Genomic DNA, 18,407 nt, shown 5'->3' on the forward strand with positions numbered 1-18,407 from the left:
TTGAAAACCTGAAAGGTTAAAGGAGGGATTGTTTGTCCGTTTCACGGGTAATGAGAAAGATCTTGTGTGACCTATAGTCAGTTGTGAGCTTGTTACAGAGTTTAGTTAAAAAGACGACACTTTCCATCTCCTTTAAGGGTCATAAAATATCCACCTTGCATGCTTTTGTCTCACTAAAAAATCTCTAAACACCACCAAGTATTACCTCTAGGCAACCTCTAATTAAAGCTTTTATGTGCAGTGCAGTTTTTACACAGTTCTCTACTTTGTATTGGAATTCATAATATCACTCATTATGTCACTCATATTAGTTCTGTTAGTTTGGGCTTATTTTAACAAAGAGAAGAACTTGCCATTTTCTATAGGTTGTGGTCTTAAACATTTTGCAAGACCACATTTTCATTTAGTCCTCATCAAGTATAGCCTTTAGGGTCTGCTTCAATCAGATTTTCCTTTAAGTTTCTTCCATTTTCCCTTTTATTCACCATTACCCCATGTTCCTCCATGTCTGTCTTTTTATAATTGGTGTTGTCCCATTTCATATTCCTCATCGATGCACCACAGCTGTTGTTAAGGGCTCTTCAGATCCTCACTCAGTATTCACTCTCTGTGAAAGCCTGACTCTTGGCACCTAGTGTTGCCATGTGTTGGCCTATCCATGCACTCATATCATTTTCCAAAGCTGGATGTCCGTCAACGAGAGGCAAGGTTTGGATTTTGTCCAAAGACAAGTCAGTACAGAGTAGGGACAGTAGTAATGTACATTGAGCAGAGTTTATTGCAATTATAGCCAGACTAGTAATGATTCTTATTGTCTCTTTTTCTTTAGTAACATTTTATGTAAGATTTTGTTTGAGCAAGGATCAAAACTTTCATTGTACTTTAAAGCTATAGTATTGGCAAATCTACCTCACTGTCTTGCATACTTCAGTTGTACAATTTTCTTAACTGTTACGTTGTAATCATTCCTGTTCCATAGCAAAAAACAAGGGTTTTTCGTTGTCTTTTAAGTGAGGCATATACAAATTTTCTGTGGTTTCTAAAAGAAGCCTATTTTAAATTTTTCTTGTCATGCCTTCTAACTTCGCTCTGCCATCTCTGCTGCCTTTCAGGTTGTTGGTTATTTCTCCTTTCTGTCATTCAGTTACACAGCACACCTCCTCATGCATTATTAAACATGTTAAAGGCTGAGTTTGAAGTTCTGTATGAGCAGATGCTTTATGTTACATCCTGCTTTGCCTTTAGCCAACCTGCAACAACTGGAATTAAACAACTGTTTAATTGGAATTAGAACATTGGTTGCATAATTTTACCTCCACTTCTATGACTGTAGTCTCAGTTCTTTCCGCTCTGGTCCTTACTGGCGCTTAATGTCCCTTCTCCACAAATAGCAACTCAGAGAGATTCCCTTCTGGTCATTTTTCCTTTTCATGTTTTCCATCAGTAACAATCAGATGTAATGGTTGCTGTTTTAACCATTCAAAAATAAAAGCAAAATATAAGGAGGAATGTCAATGACGCCTTGCAATTAAAGATCCCGTCCTCTGTGAGATACTACTCCATCGTCATAGAAAATAATCAAGCCAAATTAAACTGACACAACCCATCCTGTCCATAATATAATAGGTTCTAAAGGAAAAGAGGTATAAAAACACGAAGAAAAGTCTGTAATTTGGAGCTAATTGTCTGATCGCAGCATCATTTATACGCCTTGTCATTGAGGTGGGAGTCAACTAAATACTTCATGATGGGAATAAGCAGAGGTGGTTAAAAAATTTTACAAATACATAGTTTTTAAAAACAATCTACAAATAGGCTAGAAGCTGTGAACTGTGGAAAGGTCAAGTGGAATGGGAGGGGATGTGGGTATAAATCACAGTTTAGGGTAAAAGTTCCTGGTACATTAAAGAGCTTAAGATAACGCATGGAGCTATTTGGCTGACCTGCATTTAAAAAAGGTTGCTTTGAGACAAACAAGTCGATCTGTAAATTAGCTGGATTGCAGATGCAGCAGGGTGAGATTTTACTCGGTTTAAAGTTAGAGCATAGAGTGGTTAGTTAAAATCTTCAACTAGCACATTTTCCAATAAAATCATTTAAAAAATATTATTATTTTCTCTAAAATTGCAGGTTTTTTCAATTTTTCTAATTTTGTTCTATGACGACTTGTTCCTTCTTTCCTCATAATGGTCTTAATAATTTAGGGGAAATATTTTATAATATTAGTCTTCCCTCTGCCAGTGCATATAGATAATGATCTGGATATTTTTGTATTCTTCTACTGACTGATACCTTTGGTTACAATGTCATGTTTTCAGCAGGCCCTTTCTGTAATCGGACATGGGATGGCTGGATGTGCTGGGACGACTCAATACCAGGGACTGCCATTCAGAAGTGTCCATCATACTTTGATGACTTTGACCCTAGTGGTAAGACATTCTGAAGCATTGCATACATGTATCTTTTTTTTTTCTTCGATAATATGGATGCCCTACTTCCTAAAAGCAATAACTAATGGCAAGTATACCTTTTGGCTGTTGAATTTCTCATTATTTTTTACAACAGAAACAGTCACCAAAGTTTGCAATCCTAACGGCCAATGGTTCCATCATCCAGAAAGTAACAGAGTATGGACCAACTACACATTATGCAATACCCTCAAAAAAGAAAAACTAAAGGTAAATATCATCTTCTTCCATCTTGCTTTCCTTCTTAGGAAAAACACTTATGTGAATTACAACTACATTTATTGCTGAAAACTGTTAAGTATTTAATCTTCAGGTGTATTCAGTCACTCTCCCCACAAATGCATTAAATGTATTTTTAAATTTTAATTTGTTATTTGAAAAAAAAAATACCATGAGCACATTTAGGGAGCGATCTGACACGGTTTGTGCACAGTTTTAATCTATGTTAACCTCTAATCTAGCTCATAGCTGAGTAGCTGCAGTGACGAAATGATCTGGCTGCGGAGGTGTCAAGTAACAAAGTAAAAATACCTCTTTACCTTATTTAAGTAGATATTTTCGCTATCTATACTTTACTGGAGTAATTAATTTGTAGACAATGTTTTACTTCTACTCCTTATATTCTAAAAACAGACTCAGTAGTTTTTTTTTATTCACTACCACTTTAGTTATGGCCTGTTGGTATTAAAATAATAAAAAAAAAAAACATCAAAATAATTTCTTTTATCCAAACAGTTTCTTTGTAGTTGGATTCAGTACTGCAAACACATAGTGAAATAAATCATTTTTCAAGATGATGCTAAGCTAAATTTGACTGTTGCCATTAGTTATAAAACTAAGAAAATTCAGTATAAGGAAGTTATCATCCAGAAAATGTTCCTTTAATAGGGTAGTGCACTAACAGTTCAATGTTTTAAGCATCGGTACTTACCATTTTTCCTGCATTACTTTTAGTTTTACACATTCAAAGTATAGTGGAGGAATTTTGCGAATTTTTTAAAAGACCAGCCCTCTCTACTTAAAAAAAAAAAAGTAGATGCACAACCCTGTACCTGCTCCTGAGAGGGAACGCCTAATAAACACGTGCAAGAGCGTGCATAAGCTCATTTCTCCTCGTGCACGCTCTGTTAAAAAGTTACTGTTTGCATTGCTCATTCAAGCTTACTTTCCAAAAGAAGATTTGCAATTTTTCCACTATGTCAGACTCACCACCTTGTTACACCCTACTCCCTACCAAGAATTACCTCTCCTCTCGCACACTGATGAGAAAACGGATTGATGTATAAATGAAAATGGGAGCTTTTAAACATACTCTTAATTTTTTCATATTTCTTATGCTTGGATGCCCTAAAATTGAGAGTTTTGGTGGACAGATAAATACAGAGAAATTCCTGCCTGCTGAGAATTACCTCTCCTGTCGCAGAATGATGCAACGGCCTAAACTCTCACTTAATGATGATAAAAAGGATTGAAATATGAATAAAAAAGGCAACTTTTTAAAAAAATTCTTAATGTTCTGTCAGAAAAAAATGTTGATAGCAAAAAATAAAGTTCAAAAGCAGGAAATGCTATCCACTTAGCAGAGAATATATTAATTAGAAACTGACTGTATGACATAGATTAAAACGTGTCTCCATACAAGTAAAAATCGTATTTATTTTCTAATCAGTGTGCGAGAGGGGAGGTAATTCTTGGCATGGGGTTTTGGTGAAAACGGGGACAAGCATATAGGACGGCCTTATGTAAACATATAACCAGAATGATTGAGAATTAGGAGGACCACTTATTTGGATGATCTACCCGGAAAACAAGCATCTCCACTATACCTTTAAGTAGTTTTAAAAATTTTACTTTTACACTTTTACTTTAGTAAAAATGTTAAGTTCTACCTACTATTACTTTTGACACCTCTGCTTCTGTCTCCCTGAACCTCATTCGGCCTCGGCAGACGGCCACTCACACTGAGCCTGCTGGAGGTTTCTTCCTGTTAAAAGGGAGTTTTTCCTCTCCACTGTCGCTACAAGCATGCTAAGTGTGAGAAATCGCATTCGAGTCAATGAGGCCGGTTTTCCTTAGATAGAAAACTTTGACTCAATTTGACTGTATGATCTGGTTGAACTGTAAAGTGCCTTGAGATGACTTGTGTTGTGAATTGACGCTATTTAAATAAACTGAATTGAATTCAATTGAAACTCAACCGGGATGCAAATGCTATTCATGCTGATTTCTTTTAAATAACTGAACTTAGAATCATCTAAAACTTACTGTAGGATTAGATCTGGCAACATGTTGGGTTTATCTCTGAATTAAGTGCCAATAAATACAAATTAAAGCAGTAAAACCAAAGGCCATTTAAATAACACTTTTGTTCATGTGTTGCTTTAGTGTTGTTTTGCTTGCAGTTCTGTGTTATAACTATGATCAAACCTTTTTGTTCTGCAGGTTATACTTAGCCAGTATTACCTGGCTATGGCAGGTCATGGTATTTCCATCATCTCCTTAACAATCAGCTTATTCATCTTCTCCTATTTAAAGTGAGTCTACAGTTAATTTGTCTTTTAATCTGTGTTTCCTGATTATTTATTTTATTTAGATCTCTAAATAATAATAGCAGAGAAATTCAATTGATTTTAAAGCAAAACAGCAGCATTTAATTTCATTTTTGATGTTTGCAACTGATTTTGTGCTTTTGAAAATATAACCAAAGATGTGCATTCTCCTTCCCTTGTTTCTTTATTCCTTTAGGATCCTTAGCTGTCAGAGAATCTCTCTCCACAAAAACATGTTCATGTCCTTCATTTTCAACTCCGTCTTTACCATGGGATGGCTTTCAATGATGGTTAACGGACGTCATGCCTTAGAAGCCATCAACCCTGTGAGCAGCTAAAATTTCACTACATCTAACTTATTTCTTTGTTTGATAAAGTCAGAGTTACATTATGTAAACTACAGCCAAACAAAATCTTTTTTGTAAGATTTTCTATTTTCTTCTTTGTACTAAAATGATAAAAATGTTAAGATTTAATGTCTTCTGCTCATGAAAAACTTAGATTATTTTATATATCATCAGGTTGGCTGCAAGATTCTGGCTACGTTGGTTCAGTACACGTCTACTTCCAACTACCTGTGGATGCTGTGTGAGGGCATCTATCTCCACACACTCATCATAGTGGCTGTCTTTGTTGGAGAACAGCAGCTTTTTTGGTACTATGTCCTGGGATGGGGTGAGTCAGATACATTTCTTTGGACCACTACTTACAAAACCTATTTGATTTCGGGGTGAACAATGATTATTTTAACAGGCGAGTAATCTATTAATTATGTTTTCAATTTGGTAAATAGTCACAATATTTTTTTATAATAATCCTAATATTTTTAAGTGGATAATGACAATTCAGTGCTTCTACAAATATTTTAACTCAGTCTTTCCAGCAGAAGGTCTGATTGCATCGCTGGAGGGGCTGGAAGGTTTACTGGATCTGTCTTGAGGCCAACTGTTGGACTCACCAAAGTCCTTCCAAGCAGGATTTTTTTGTCTTGGCTCTCAGCTGCCTCGGGAGTCTCACAACCCAGCCAGGCTCAATTGGACGCCATCAGCTTTATCCTGCATTCACACTGACTGTATGTTGGGCATCAAAAAGGCATCCAAATCTTATCTTGGGTTCTTGTGTACTTTGAAGTCAGATGCACATCTTTGAAGTATTTTGCTTTTTTGACTACCTTACCGACTGCCCCTGATTCTCAAAACACATTCGGTGTGAACACAGCATAACAGCATCGGTTACTACTCACATCGCCTTACTGTCATGTTAAATTTGCAGATAACTTAGCTAAACCTCACAAACGCTCTCTGAGACTCACCTTTCACTGCCTTACCTAGTTATAAACCGTTGCTCCACAGTCTTTGTTGTGGCTGTGTTTTATTTTCTTTGACGAAAGTTTCCATCCAATCTTCTATTATAATCCTTTACTAGTTTGGTTTTAACAGCATTGTGTGCAGCTTGGTCATGATGTGGGACGCTGGCAAAGCTCTGTGACAATGACTGCAGCTCTGCTGTCCTCCCATTTAGAAAGGGCGCCTGTAAACATGTATTTTATTTTTTATTTCTCATTTGACAGTCAAATGCGGGACATTGATTTGGTTTGTGGGATTGTGGATGACTGTGACTGATTTTGATGACAGGCAAAAATGCTAGACTGTCCCAACACCGGTCGGGATGCGGAAAAACATCATGTTCTTCAGGAAGTTGGTAAAGTTGAGTTTGAATACTTGTCAGGCTCAGAACAAAAGGACCCAGTGTTCAAGGTGGAAAGACAGTTAGATTTAATAAAACCTTTATTTAAGACGAAACTGCAAATAACGGCATTGGCGTCTAAGGCAGGAACCTCTGTGGAAGGAGACAACAGGTTAGTTACCACGTCTATCTGCCAGAGGATGATAATGAAGATGAGAGACACTAACCTGGTCTTAGTACGTGTCCAGAGGATGAGGTTGGTTCCAGGCGGTCGACTACCAGCGAGACATGGCGGGCGCCCCCCAGAGAGCCTCAGTTGTGGTCTCTCAAAGGTCTGGGATGAGTACGAGATCAAAACCAAGCAGACGAAGGAAGACAGGATATTCCAGAGGTTGAAGCTAAAGCAAGACATGCTTGGTAGACAGAGCCAGAAGATCAGAGGTCTGAAGAGTTACCGAAGGGAAATGCAGAACGGTGTTCAGAATCAGCTCCAGGTTCAGTACACAGGGAAGCAGAGATCCGGTAGCAGTCAAAATAAAGGTAAGGGAAACAGATCATAACAGGAACAGGCAGTAGTCAAGAGGCAGAACGGGTTGGGATCAGGCGATCAGAAAACACAGGTACGTTAGAGAACTCTCATCAAAGGCTCAAATAATCTGGCACTGATAACTGGTTGAAGGCTGCTTAAATAGGGACTGGAGCAGGTGAATCAGATGAGCGGTAATGAGAGATAGACAGGTGAGTGAAATGAGTAATTAGACCAGACATCAGCATCAAGCTCATAACAATTCTCTGATATTTACTGAACAACAGACTGGACTGAAAGTGCAGCAGTGGAGCTTGTTGATCTTTACTCTGTGGAAAGCGCATTCTGTTTATAATCATCTGAAAAATCAGAGCCAGTAACTAAAAAGCTGCTTAAGTGTTCTGGTTGGTTTCTTGGGAGTCCCGGACCCTATTTCCACCCTTTCACTCATTCTCCTTGGCATGTTCTCAAAGGAAGTGCTGTCCAAATACTCCTAAAAAGCTTTTCAAGCATAATTTCATAAATGTTTTTATGATGCAGGTAAGCACTAAACGTCACACCTGATTCAACCCTTTCTATTTTTCTGTTTAATGAGTGTAACTATCTTAAGACAGATAGTTTAGATCACAGGTGTCAAACTGGTTCCAGAAAGGGCCGTGTGGCTGCAGGTTGTCTTTCCAACCAAACAGTAGCACAACAGACTCCATTCTTATCATCAAGTCATCATGTTCAAATTGGACTCCCTTGATGAGTTGACTGGAGTCTGGTGTGCTATTGCTTGGTTGGAAAGAAAACCTGCAGCCACACGGCCCTTTCTGGAACCAGTTTGACACCCCTGGTTTAGATGCTACAGATTTTACTGTGAGAAAAATCTGATATACTCCAGTTTGGTTAAACAATTAAACCTTAAAACCACTCCATTAACTAAGCCTCTGAGAGTCTCGGCCCTTGACGGTAAACAATTACCTCAGGTCACACACCAAACCAAGCCGTTAGAACTTTTGATCTCTGGTAACCACAGAGAGACCATCTCTTTTTTTGTATTTCCATCAGCCAGCTCATCCATAGTCCTTGGATTCGAGTGGCTTCAACATCATAATCCACACATAAACTGGTCTAAGAAACATGTTGAGTCCTGGTCTGCATCCTGCCACTTAACCTGTCTCTGCTCCGCCGCACCTCCGACTGAGTCTCCGGCCAGTCGTCAGGAGGCTGACTCGCCTGATCTTTCCTTAGTACCTCCTGACTACCACGACCTGGCACCAGTTTTTAGCACTTTCTCTCCCTCTGCATAGACCTTATGACTGTGCAATTGATCTTCTACCAGGGGCCCCTCTCCCTAGTAGTCAGCTCTATAATATCTCCAAGCCCGAGAGGGAGACCATGGAGAATTACATTAATGAGTCTTAAGCCGCCGGTATAATTCGACCTTCCTCATCTCCTCTCGGTGCCGGATTCTTCTTTGTTGGTTAGAAGGACGGATCTCTGTGACCCTGTATCGATTACAGAGGTCTAAAGCAGATTACAGTCAAAAACAAATACCCATTACCCTTGCTAGCATCAGCCTTTGAACCCGTCCAAGGAGCTACTGTGTTCACTAAGTTGGACTTGAGAAACGCCTATCATCTCTTCAGAATCAGAGAGGGACATGAATGGAAGACTGCATTCAAGACTCCTCTAGGTCAATTTGAGTATCTTTAATGCCTTTTGGTTTAACCAACGCTCTGAGAGATTTTTTAAACATATTCGTTTTTGTCTACATTGATGACATTCTGATCTACTCCAAAGACATCTCTGAACACAAGAAGCATGTCCGTTTGGTGCTTCAAAGACTCCTTGAAAACAAGCTATTTGTTAAAGCTGAAAAATGTGAGTTTCATCGTCCATCTGTCTCCTTCCTAGGATTTGTGCTCAAGGGCGGGCAGGTGAAGCCGTCTGAGGACAAGATCAAGGCGGTTCTGGACTGGCCCACGCCCGAGAACCGAAGACAACTACAAAGATTTCTGGGGTTTGCAAACTTCTATTGGAGGTTTATTCGCAACTACAGCCAGACAGCTCAGCCTCTGACTGCCTTAACTTCTGTTAAAAGGACATTTCACTGGTCTGCGGAGGCTGAGGCTGCCTTTAATAAACTCAAGGCTCTGTTTTCTAATTTCAAGTATCTGATTCTGACCAAAGAACTCATCCATGCTCGTTTCTCTCCCGTAGACTTTCGCCTACAGAGCAGAATTACGACGTCGGAGACAGAGAACTCCTCGCAATTAAACTGCCTCTGGAATCCCGTTCTGGTATAGACAGATCACAAAAACTTATCTTACATTCAGTCTGCTAAGAGATCTAATCCCTGTCAGTCCCGTTGGTCCCTGTTCTTCTCAAGATTCAATCTGATTATTTCCTACCGGCCTGGTTCCAAGAACATTAAACCTGATGCTCTTTCACGCCTGTATTCTCCTGACAAACCTGAAACTCCTGATTCTATTCTCCCTGCCAGCTGTACTGTGGCAACAGTCTCATGGGAAATTTCTGATCAGATAAAGCTGGCCCAAGTCTCTGAACCCGATCCTGGTAACGGCCCACCTAACAGAACCTATGTTCCTTCCTCAGTTAGATCCCGTCTCATCCACTAGATGCACTCTTCTAAATTTTCAGCTAATCCCGGTGTAAGCAGAACCATAGCTCTTATCTCTCGCTGTTTCTGGTGGCCATCCCTTCATAAGGACACAAAGGAGTATGTCCTAGCCTGTCCCGTCTGCGCTCGCAACAAACCATCACATCAACCTCCCTCTGGTCTTCTCCATCCACTACCTGTTCCATCTCGCCCCTGGTCCCACATCGCAGTGGATTTTGTAACCGGATTGTCTGCATCCCGAGGTATGACCACCATCCTTACAATCATTGACCGATTTTCTAAGGCCTGCCACCTTGTACCCCTCAGAAAACTTCCAACGGCCTTCCAGACAGCTCAGCTCCTCGTGAAACACGTCTTTAAGTTACACGGAATCCCCCAGGAAATTTTGTCGGACAGAGGTCCTCAATTCACCGCACAGGTCTGGAAGCATTTCTGTTCAGCTCTTGACACAAACATCTCTTTAACATCTGGTTATGACCCACAGTCAAATGGTCAAACTGAACGTCTCAACCAGGAATTAGAATCAACCCTCCGGTGCTTTACTTCTACCAACCCGATTTTCTGGGGCCAATACCTACACTGGGTAGAGTACACACACAACTCCCACACATCATCTGCAACCGGTCTGTCCCCTTTGAGATTTCCCTAGGATATCAGCCACCCCTGTTCCCTGCCGATGAAAAAGAAATCTCCGTTCCATCTGTTCAGCATCACATCCGCCGTTGCCACAAAATCTGGAAGGAAACCATTGCCACTCTGAACCGGACATCTGCCCAGAATAAGAAATTTGCTGACCGCAAATGACGCCCTGCTCCTACTTACACGCAAGGTCAACAGGTTTGGCTCTCCACACGCGACATCCCTCTCAAATCTATGTCCCGTAAACTCTCTCCCAGGTTCATCTGTCCTTACAAAATCGAATCCATCATCAACCCGTCTGCTGTCCGCCTGCATCTGCCACCATCACTCCGGATCCATCCTACATTCCACGTCTCCCAGATAAAACCTGTCCTGACCAGTTCTTTTTGCCCTCCGTCCGACTCCCCTCCACCTGCCCGGGACAATGATGGTCACCCTGCCTTCACCGTCCGCCGGATCATAGACTCCCGTCGCCGGGGCCGCGGCTGGCAGTACCTGGTTGACTGGGAGGGCTACGGTCCGGAGGATCGCACTTGGGTTCCTGGATCCTTCATTCTCGACCCTGCTCTGATTACCGAATACCGTGAGTGTCTGCCATCCACATCTTTTGGAGGCGGTTGTGAGGGGGGGGTACTGTTGGGATCTGGAGGTCTGTCCACTTTCTCCACCAGAAGGCGTAAGAGATCTCCTGGAGCCGGGGCTGATTGCACCACCTGTTCCTCATCTGCTCATCAGGAGATCCGTACTTAAGGAGGCGGAGGACTTCACTCCAGTGCCAGAGTGTTTGCCAGTAACGGTTAGCAAGCCTGAGCCAACCAGCCTGTCTGTAACTCTGACCCCCCGAGATCCGAACCTGATCTGTTTTCTCTCCTCTCTGCTCCTCAGATTGAACCTGCCTGAAACCTGAAACTCTGGAGAGTTTCTCTGCTGGTAATCTGCCTGTCCGTTCTCAGAAATTCTCTGGAGAACAGTTTCTGTCAAAGATCTGCCTCCGCCTCTGCCCTCTGCCTGCCGTCAGCCTCTGGACCCTCAAGGTTCCCCCCCTCTGCAGCTCTGCTCCACTCAAGAACAGGTACAGCCCTGACACACTCTCAACCTGCAATATTCCCTGGACCTCTGCTAAACTTCTCTGTCCTCCCCTGCAGTGAACCCACTTGTGACCAGTCTAACCACTTCCTGGATCTGAATAACCTGTGTGCTTTACAGAACTCTCTCGAGACCAGTCAAGCCTCTAACTGAACCTGATCCATTGTAGCACATTTATTATTCAATAAACCTTTTGAACTTTTTCTTCTGCAAATTCTTGTGAGATTTTGTTAGTAAAATAGATCGATACCGCGTCAATATATCAACATATAAAAATATGGCAAAATTTTGTGAATTTTCGGGGGATTTCGTAGCATAACGATGACATATAGCAATATTTCATTAGTAAAAGAGATTGATATGGTGTTTTTAAATGGCAATATATCAGTATATGAAGATATTGTGATATTTTAATGTATCAATATTTTTTCCCTTGTCTTTAGAAGTTTTTAAGTCCAAAAAAAGAAGTTTTTGAGGAAGAAGAAGAAGAACTAGTATTTTATTATATATTTTTTTAGACTTTAGAAACTCAGAAGCTGATCAAATATCGGGTTAAATATCGGTGTGGTGGCCGATGTCCGATATTCAGTTTTAAGTCGGATACAGGCCGATACCAATAGTGGGCCGATTATATCGGGCATCCCTAGTAGCTCGGCTTGAACAATGACAAAATAGGAGCAGAAAAAAAGACTAAGCTGTTCCCAGAAGGCTCAATGTTTTACTCATTGTTTCCTATTCATCATTTTTTAGCCTTTATGGAACTGAGTATCTGACAACAGATGTCCTAAAGTTTGTAATTTCTCTTTTCATAGTTTTTCCCATCATTCCTGCAATCACATATGCTGTTGCTCGTGGACTCTACTATAATGACAAGTGAGTTTAAACACATTTCCCTTTTTACAGTCTGTTTTTTAAAGTAATCTCACTAACACTTTTTTACAGACATTGTATTACATTTGTATTACAATTACATTGTATTTATGAATATAAGGTGGCAATTTGTGCTTGTATCAGTTTTTTCTACATAACAGTGGGTTTTTACTGTTCAAACGTTAACCTTTAGTCACACAAAGAAAGCAAACTTTTAGCAATTTATTTGCTCAGTGTTGAGGTAGAAAATACACTTTGCATTTATAACTGCAGCTTTGTTATTGCAAATGAATAAAGTTATGGTAGTTGTATAGTTAAACTCCCTGAATCAAGGTAACTAAAGACACATTGGTGACACACTGGGAATGATTTAGCAAGACATTTTTATGAATCTTTATGAGCTTTAACTTTTCTTTCTTTTGAAGTATAGTAAATAAAGATTGTTAATAAAAGCATTATTAAGACTCAAGCAGTATTATGCATGGTCCTTAAAGTAAGAACTGGTCTCATGAGGAAAGTGTGGAAGCTTGAAACCTTTAACTAAAACGGTCTGTTTCCTTTAGTTGTTGGATCGGTGCAGAAACCTACCTTCTCTACATCATTCATGGGCCCATCCATGCTGCACTCATTGTGAGTAGCTACTACTGAGGAGGTCTTTCTCCAGAGTGTCAATAATTTATTTATTGTTATTTAAACATGTGCTTCTCAAAAAATAATATTGGAGGCTTTATTTATCATTTTTTTGGAGGATAAATTTGGTGTTTTATTAGACCAGTGAGATGCTATTTGTTTTCAATCCAATACAATTAAATGAAACAAAGATGCATTGCATAAAAATTGTCAATGCATCAGCATATCCTGCCGTTGAAAAGTCAACTAATTCTATGCTGAGGCCAACACCTCCCCAGAATGGGGCTCCTAAAGGTCAGAGCAGCCCCAGGTAGCTGGACAATGGGCACCCCCCCTCTGGACTTGTCATCATATTCCAACTTGACATTTAATAAAGTATCAATGTGACTTAGGATGGTTTATTTTTAGCCCAGAGTCGTAACCTAGGCTCTAGGAAAGGTAGGTAAAAACATCTTGCTTTCGAACTTTGAACCTTATGTACTATTTCTTTAATCAGAGGTACGTGCAGATCTCTTTTCTATTAACGACTTTGTTGACTTTGCAGTTTTTTATTGATGCCTCATTAATATTATTCTCTTTAACTTGTGTCCCATTCAGGTGAATCTTTTCTTTCTCCTTAACGTCATCCGGGTCTTGATCACCAAGCTGAGAAAAACACACTGTGCCGAATCTACGACTTACATGAAGGCAGTGAGAGCCACCCTCATCCTGATCCCCCTGCTGGGAGTCCAGTACATCCTTTTGCCCTATCTGGGATCAGACAGTTATTCCAACCAAGTCATTTATTATCTTGTGTCTGTCCTTTCCAACTATCAGGTACAAACATTTATTTTTTTTAAACAAATTGTAATGTTGAGCTTCCAACAGGGAAGTGACTCTAAACACGCAGATTAAACTGTTCAGATCCGAGTTTATTCATGATTAAGAATGGCTCAGCTAAGACCAGAGCTGTTCACAGGCCCCGCCCCTTCCATTGGACTGAGCTTTGATCAGTTTGCTGAAAAGGCAAACATTTGAGCCTATAGCCATGCAAAGCGTGGAGATGCATCCCAGATTTTCGTGTATAATTGTTATGGAAGGTGGTTGTAGAAAGTGTGCGCTATAGCAGGCTAAATATAAATGCATATCTATCCAAAGAAAATGCCTAAAGCTTTAATCTGACAAAATGAAGAAACATGCAAGGAGATTAATTATTACAAGGCAATAAATTGTGTTTACATATTTTTTTTGTATTTGTTTGTAAACGTATTTCTCTTTTTTAGGGACTCTTTGTGGCCATTATTCTTTGTTTCTGCAATGCAGAGGTATGTTCAACTCCAATAATTGAATCTAATTTAACTTTATCTGACCTTACTTTTATGTGAAGTACATTTATGTACATTTACATGTTTTCAATCTTAAAAATGTCACACAAAAAAAGCTTAGATAATTATTTATTTTGACAGGGTGACACTTTTTATTCCTTAAATTATTGTTTTAGTTACATTTTGAAGTGGATATTTCTGCATGTTTGGCTAAGTATATAAAAAAAAAATCAAAGTAGAAAGTTTTTCAAAGCAGACAAGTATTTAAAAAAAAAAAAGCTGTTCTTCATTAAACAGAATATATTTCTGATAGGAATAGGATGAATGGATCTGCAGCTGCTTATAGGGAATCAGTAAGGATGTCGAAGGACTCTGCATTTCCCCCAGAATTCAATTTTGCAGAAAAAGGAGATGAGATTCATTAAATTGAGAAGGGAAAACTTCTCACCCACCCAAAACAGGGTTTATTATTCTCTCTGTGGCTTCAAATGAACCAGCTGGTTTCACAACCAACTGATTATATATCTTTAAACATGGATGAACATGGAAACATGAAGCACATTTACTCATTTATCCCTTTTATGCTAGAGTGAAGACCATGCTGAATGAAGGACGCATTATTTATTTAAGCCATATGTATAAATACATTTTTTAAAGTTAGTAAATATGACAATTTGGTTTGTAAAACAAGCCCAGAGGATCGCAAAGGGTAAATTAAGTTATGCATTACTTAGTATCAGGAGTGTATTTAGGAAATTTGGGGCCCTAGGCAAAGACAGGCAGGGGGCCCTCTGAATCCCCTCTGATAGAAGACAACACATAAAACAGACCCATTATACAGATGTAGAAATTTTAATAGAATAAACATACATTATTTGTTCTACGTTTTGTACCTCTCCTTGTCCCTTTTCTTGTTGTTTTACTTTCTCTGTTTTGTACTCAGCTGACTTTTCATCTCAAAAGAAATGAAAGATTTTTTTCCAATCACTAAACTCACTTAGCCAATTGCTCCTTCCTGTGTTTCCAAAAAGGCGACGGCAAAATTAAATAACAGAGTCCTCCTTTTCACTGTAGACAAGCCATGATCTGCTTATCTGTTCTCCATTTTTTTTTAGTATGAAATAATAGCTGCATGAATCATTATAGCAGACAAGATAGAGGAGAGCAGGCAGCAGGTTTTTCTACTTGATCTGGAGAACAGAGTTTGCTTGGTTTTATATATTGTTGCAAGAGTCTCCAGTAGCAGAAAAAAGTTGCTAGATTGGTGCTAGGTGCTTTTTTTTTTTTTTTTTTTACAAAAGTGCTAGAGGTGTCTGAAATATGGCGAGAAAAGTGCTAAGTTTTTTAATGGTTTCCTGCTGTCTGTTTGGACCTTTCTGAACATGTGCAGCAAATGGACTGATCCAATGTGGTGGACACTAAAGGGGGGGGTTTGACACACACTTATTATAAGCATTCTGATTGCATTTTACTGAGGATTTGCAGCAGCTAGTCACAAAGGACAGGTACAGAATAGTTGTATAAACCATACATGTAAACAGGTGTTATAGGGCCCCCAGGAACTTAGGGCTCTAGGAAAATGCCTACTATTGACTAATGTAAACCGATTAAACACTGTGGTGTGTAAACTATAGCCTCGTGAGACCATCCTGATCTCGCAAGCTTTCAAGGTTTCACTCGCTAATCAGTCTGGAGACTCTCCGTTAAAGAAAATTTGGAGCCGTTCACCAAACGAACGCCCAATCAGCGTTGGCTTTGAGGCGGGTTGAGGTGTGACGCAACGCGAAGCGCGACAGTTCAGTCTAAAGAACATGGCGGCTTCAGCCGATGAAACTAGCGTTAGCGTGGCTATCGAGCAAGTTTTATCCGAATTACAGAGTATTTCTTCACTGAAAGAAGAGCAAAACACTGCTCTGGAGGCTTTTCTCAGAGGAAAAGATGTTTTTGCTCTTCTCCCGACTGGTTTCGGCAAGAGTAGCCTGGCTGTAAGTACGTCATATGCTTCGTTAATCTGATTGGTTTATGTGGCCCGTCTATCACCAACACAGGCCAATCAGCTAACCAGTATTTTCGCCCCTTCCCAAAATTACTTCAACGGAAGGTTTCCAGATGGATATGCGGAGCAAATCCATCTGGCGGAGTCAGGTTATGTAAACAAAGGTTAAAACCTTAAAAACATTTTTAAAGAAAGTGGAAACCAAATTGGAAAAATTTAAAATAAAAACAAAAAACTGTGGAACATTGGTTTGAATTGTGATGTTCTGGATGTGTAGGTCCAATCAGCACTGCGCAGGAAGTGGGCTCAGTGGACGGTCGCCTGGGGGAAAACCGGCTGGGGAGAGACATCCTTCGTCAGCCATCACTTACACTTCCACACCAACTCCTCCATCACGGAAACCAGCCGTACCACTGGGAGCGTGTTGGTCCCAGTCAGTGGGTCGTCTAACCCACAAACAGAACATTTTCACCTCATGTCTTTAGAGCAAAGAGCCAACGGGCAGGAAACGCAGGATAAAGACGCACTCTGAGACCTCTGAATGGATAAGCAACGCAGATGATGGTGATGGAGTCCAAAACTCACACCAACTAAAGATCCTAACATCTGAAAAAACGAGAAATCAGAAATTATTTTGCAAAGTTAATGAGAGCGATTGCTTTGTATGTACATAAATTATAGTGTATAAACAGTTTAACTGGTATTTTACAGTAACAGTAAAGTCGTGCAAGAAACAGACATTTGATATTAATGTGCCGTTTTAGCATTTTTTTCTAAATAAAATAGACCTGTATATTTTTTTGTCTCTTTAAGGTTTCTTTCATATAATCTGGAGGATTTAAAAAAAAAGTTCTACTAAAAAAAATGTTTGTATCCTGTGACATTAAGGCGCTTTTACAGACAGAAGTGTTCCTAATATTGAACCTTTTTACGTGTTCACTTTTTGCAGCTAAAACCTTCAGTGGATTTCAATGTAACAGATAAAAAAAACTAATGCATAAATGTGCTTAAAACATCTTAAAGTGTGACTTTGCCTGATGTGAAAACAAATCCTAAACCTGGAAGTTTGAGCTAAGTGAGTTTTTTTTAAGGAAAGCATGGATAGCACCAGATTCTATCATTTGAACCAGAAGAAAAAATCCCCTTCAGTAGCCACCAAGTTTAATTAGTTTAGATATTTTTGTAATACTCAATAAATGTTGCTTTTTAATTTAATTCAAAATTACTTTATTCCCAAAGGGAAATTAAATGTTGTAACTCATAGGGTTGTTGTTGATGTTAATAGTTGTAGGCAGGAAGCGTCTCCTGTAGTGGTCTGTCCTGCAGAGGATCTAGAGAAGCCTCTTACTGAAGACACTGATGTTCTTAAACAGGTTGATGAACAAGATGCTCACTGGCGTCCTTAATGTTCTTCACTTTATGAAGAATTCTTTGTTGTAAATCAGCTTGTTGAGCTTTTTTTTTACACTCTCCACTAAAGACGAGAGAAGATATGCAGCATCTTTCTGCAAACACTGAAGGACCTAAGCTTTCTTAAGAAGTAGAGTCTGATCCTCCCTTCTTCTAGATTAATTCACAGCTGTGTCTCCAGTCGAGTGTACTTTCCAGGTGAAGACTGAGGTATTTATGCTCCTCCATCACCTCCACTTCTTGTATTTAAAATCTATTGATTTGTTTGTTTCTTCTAAAAACTTTAATCATCGCCTGTGATTTATTTATATGTAGAATTATATGGTTGTTTAATAAGATTTTCCATCAATGAAATCAAATAAATTATCAGTATAGGATCAAATTAAATAAAAATAATTTCCCTTAAAAGTATGCACTACTTTACTTCCACTAACTATATATATATATATATATATATATATATATATATATATATATATAAAACCCTAACTGGAGTAAAACCTGTAAGATTCTGCAAAAGGTTAAAAGCAGACAGCAACATCTGAATATCCGACTCTGACCTGTAACCCAAGAAACAGAGACGTGACTAACTGCCGTAAAACAGTCTTCCAATG

The 18,407-nt window shown here is 39.4% G+C and overlaps 1 protein-coding gene across 1 annotated transcript in view; it reads left to right on the forward strand.

Annotated features, from left to right (window-relative positions):
* The window catches only part of calcrl2 (calcitonin receptor-like 2), a 58,993-nt gene extending 41,812 nt beyond the window's left edge, over nt 1-17,181 (forward strand). The window contains exons 4-13 of the mRNA XM_038304905.1: nt 2,322-2,429; nt 2,566-2,678; nt 4,911-5,002; nt 5,214-5,343; nt 5,539-5,692; nt 12,396-12,456; nt 13,017-13,083; nt 13,681-13,899; nt 14,346-14,387; nt 16,661-17,181. Coding sequence (XP_038160833.1) covers nt 2,322-2,429; nt 2,566-2,678; nt 4,911-5,002; nt 5,214-5,343; nt 5,539-5,692; nt 12,396-12,456; nt 13,017-13,083; nt 13,681-13,899; nt 14,346-14,387; nt 16,661-16,915 — 1,241 coding nt within the window. The 3' untranslated portion in view covers nt 16,916-17,181. The remainder of the gene's footprint in view (nt 1-2,321; nt 2,430-2,565; nt 2,679-4,910; nt 5,003-5,213; nt 5,344-5,538; nt 5,693-12,395; nt 12,457-13,016; nt 13,084-13,680; nt 13,900-14,345; nt 14,388-16,660) is intronic.
* The last annotated feature ends 1,226 nt before the right edge of the window (nt 17,182-18,407 follow it).

Source organism: Cyprinodon tularosa, unplaced genomic scaffold (genome assembly GCF_016077235.1).
Source record: "Cyprinodon tularosa strain WSP-4 unplaced genomic scaffold, ASM1607723v1 ctg547, whole genome shotgun sequence".
Classification (NCBI taxonomy): Eukaryota; Metazoa; Chordata; class Actinopteri; order Cyprinodontiformes; family Cyprinodontidae; genus Cyprinodon; species Cyprinodon tularosa.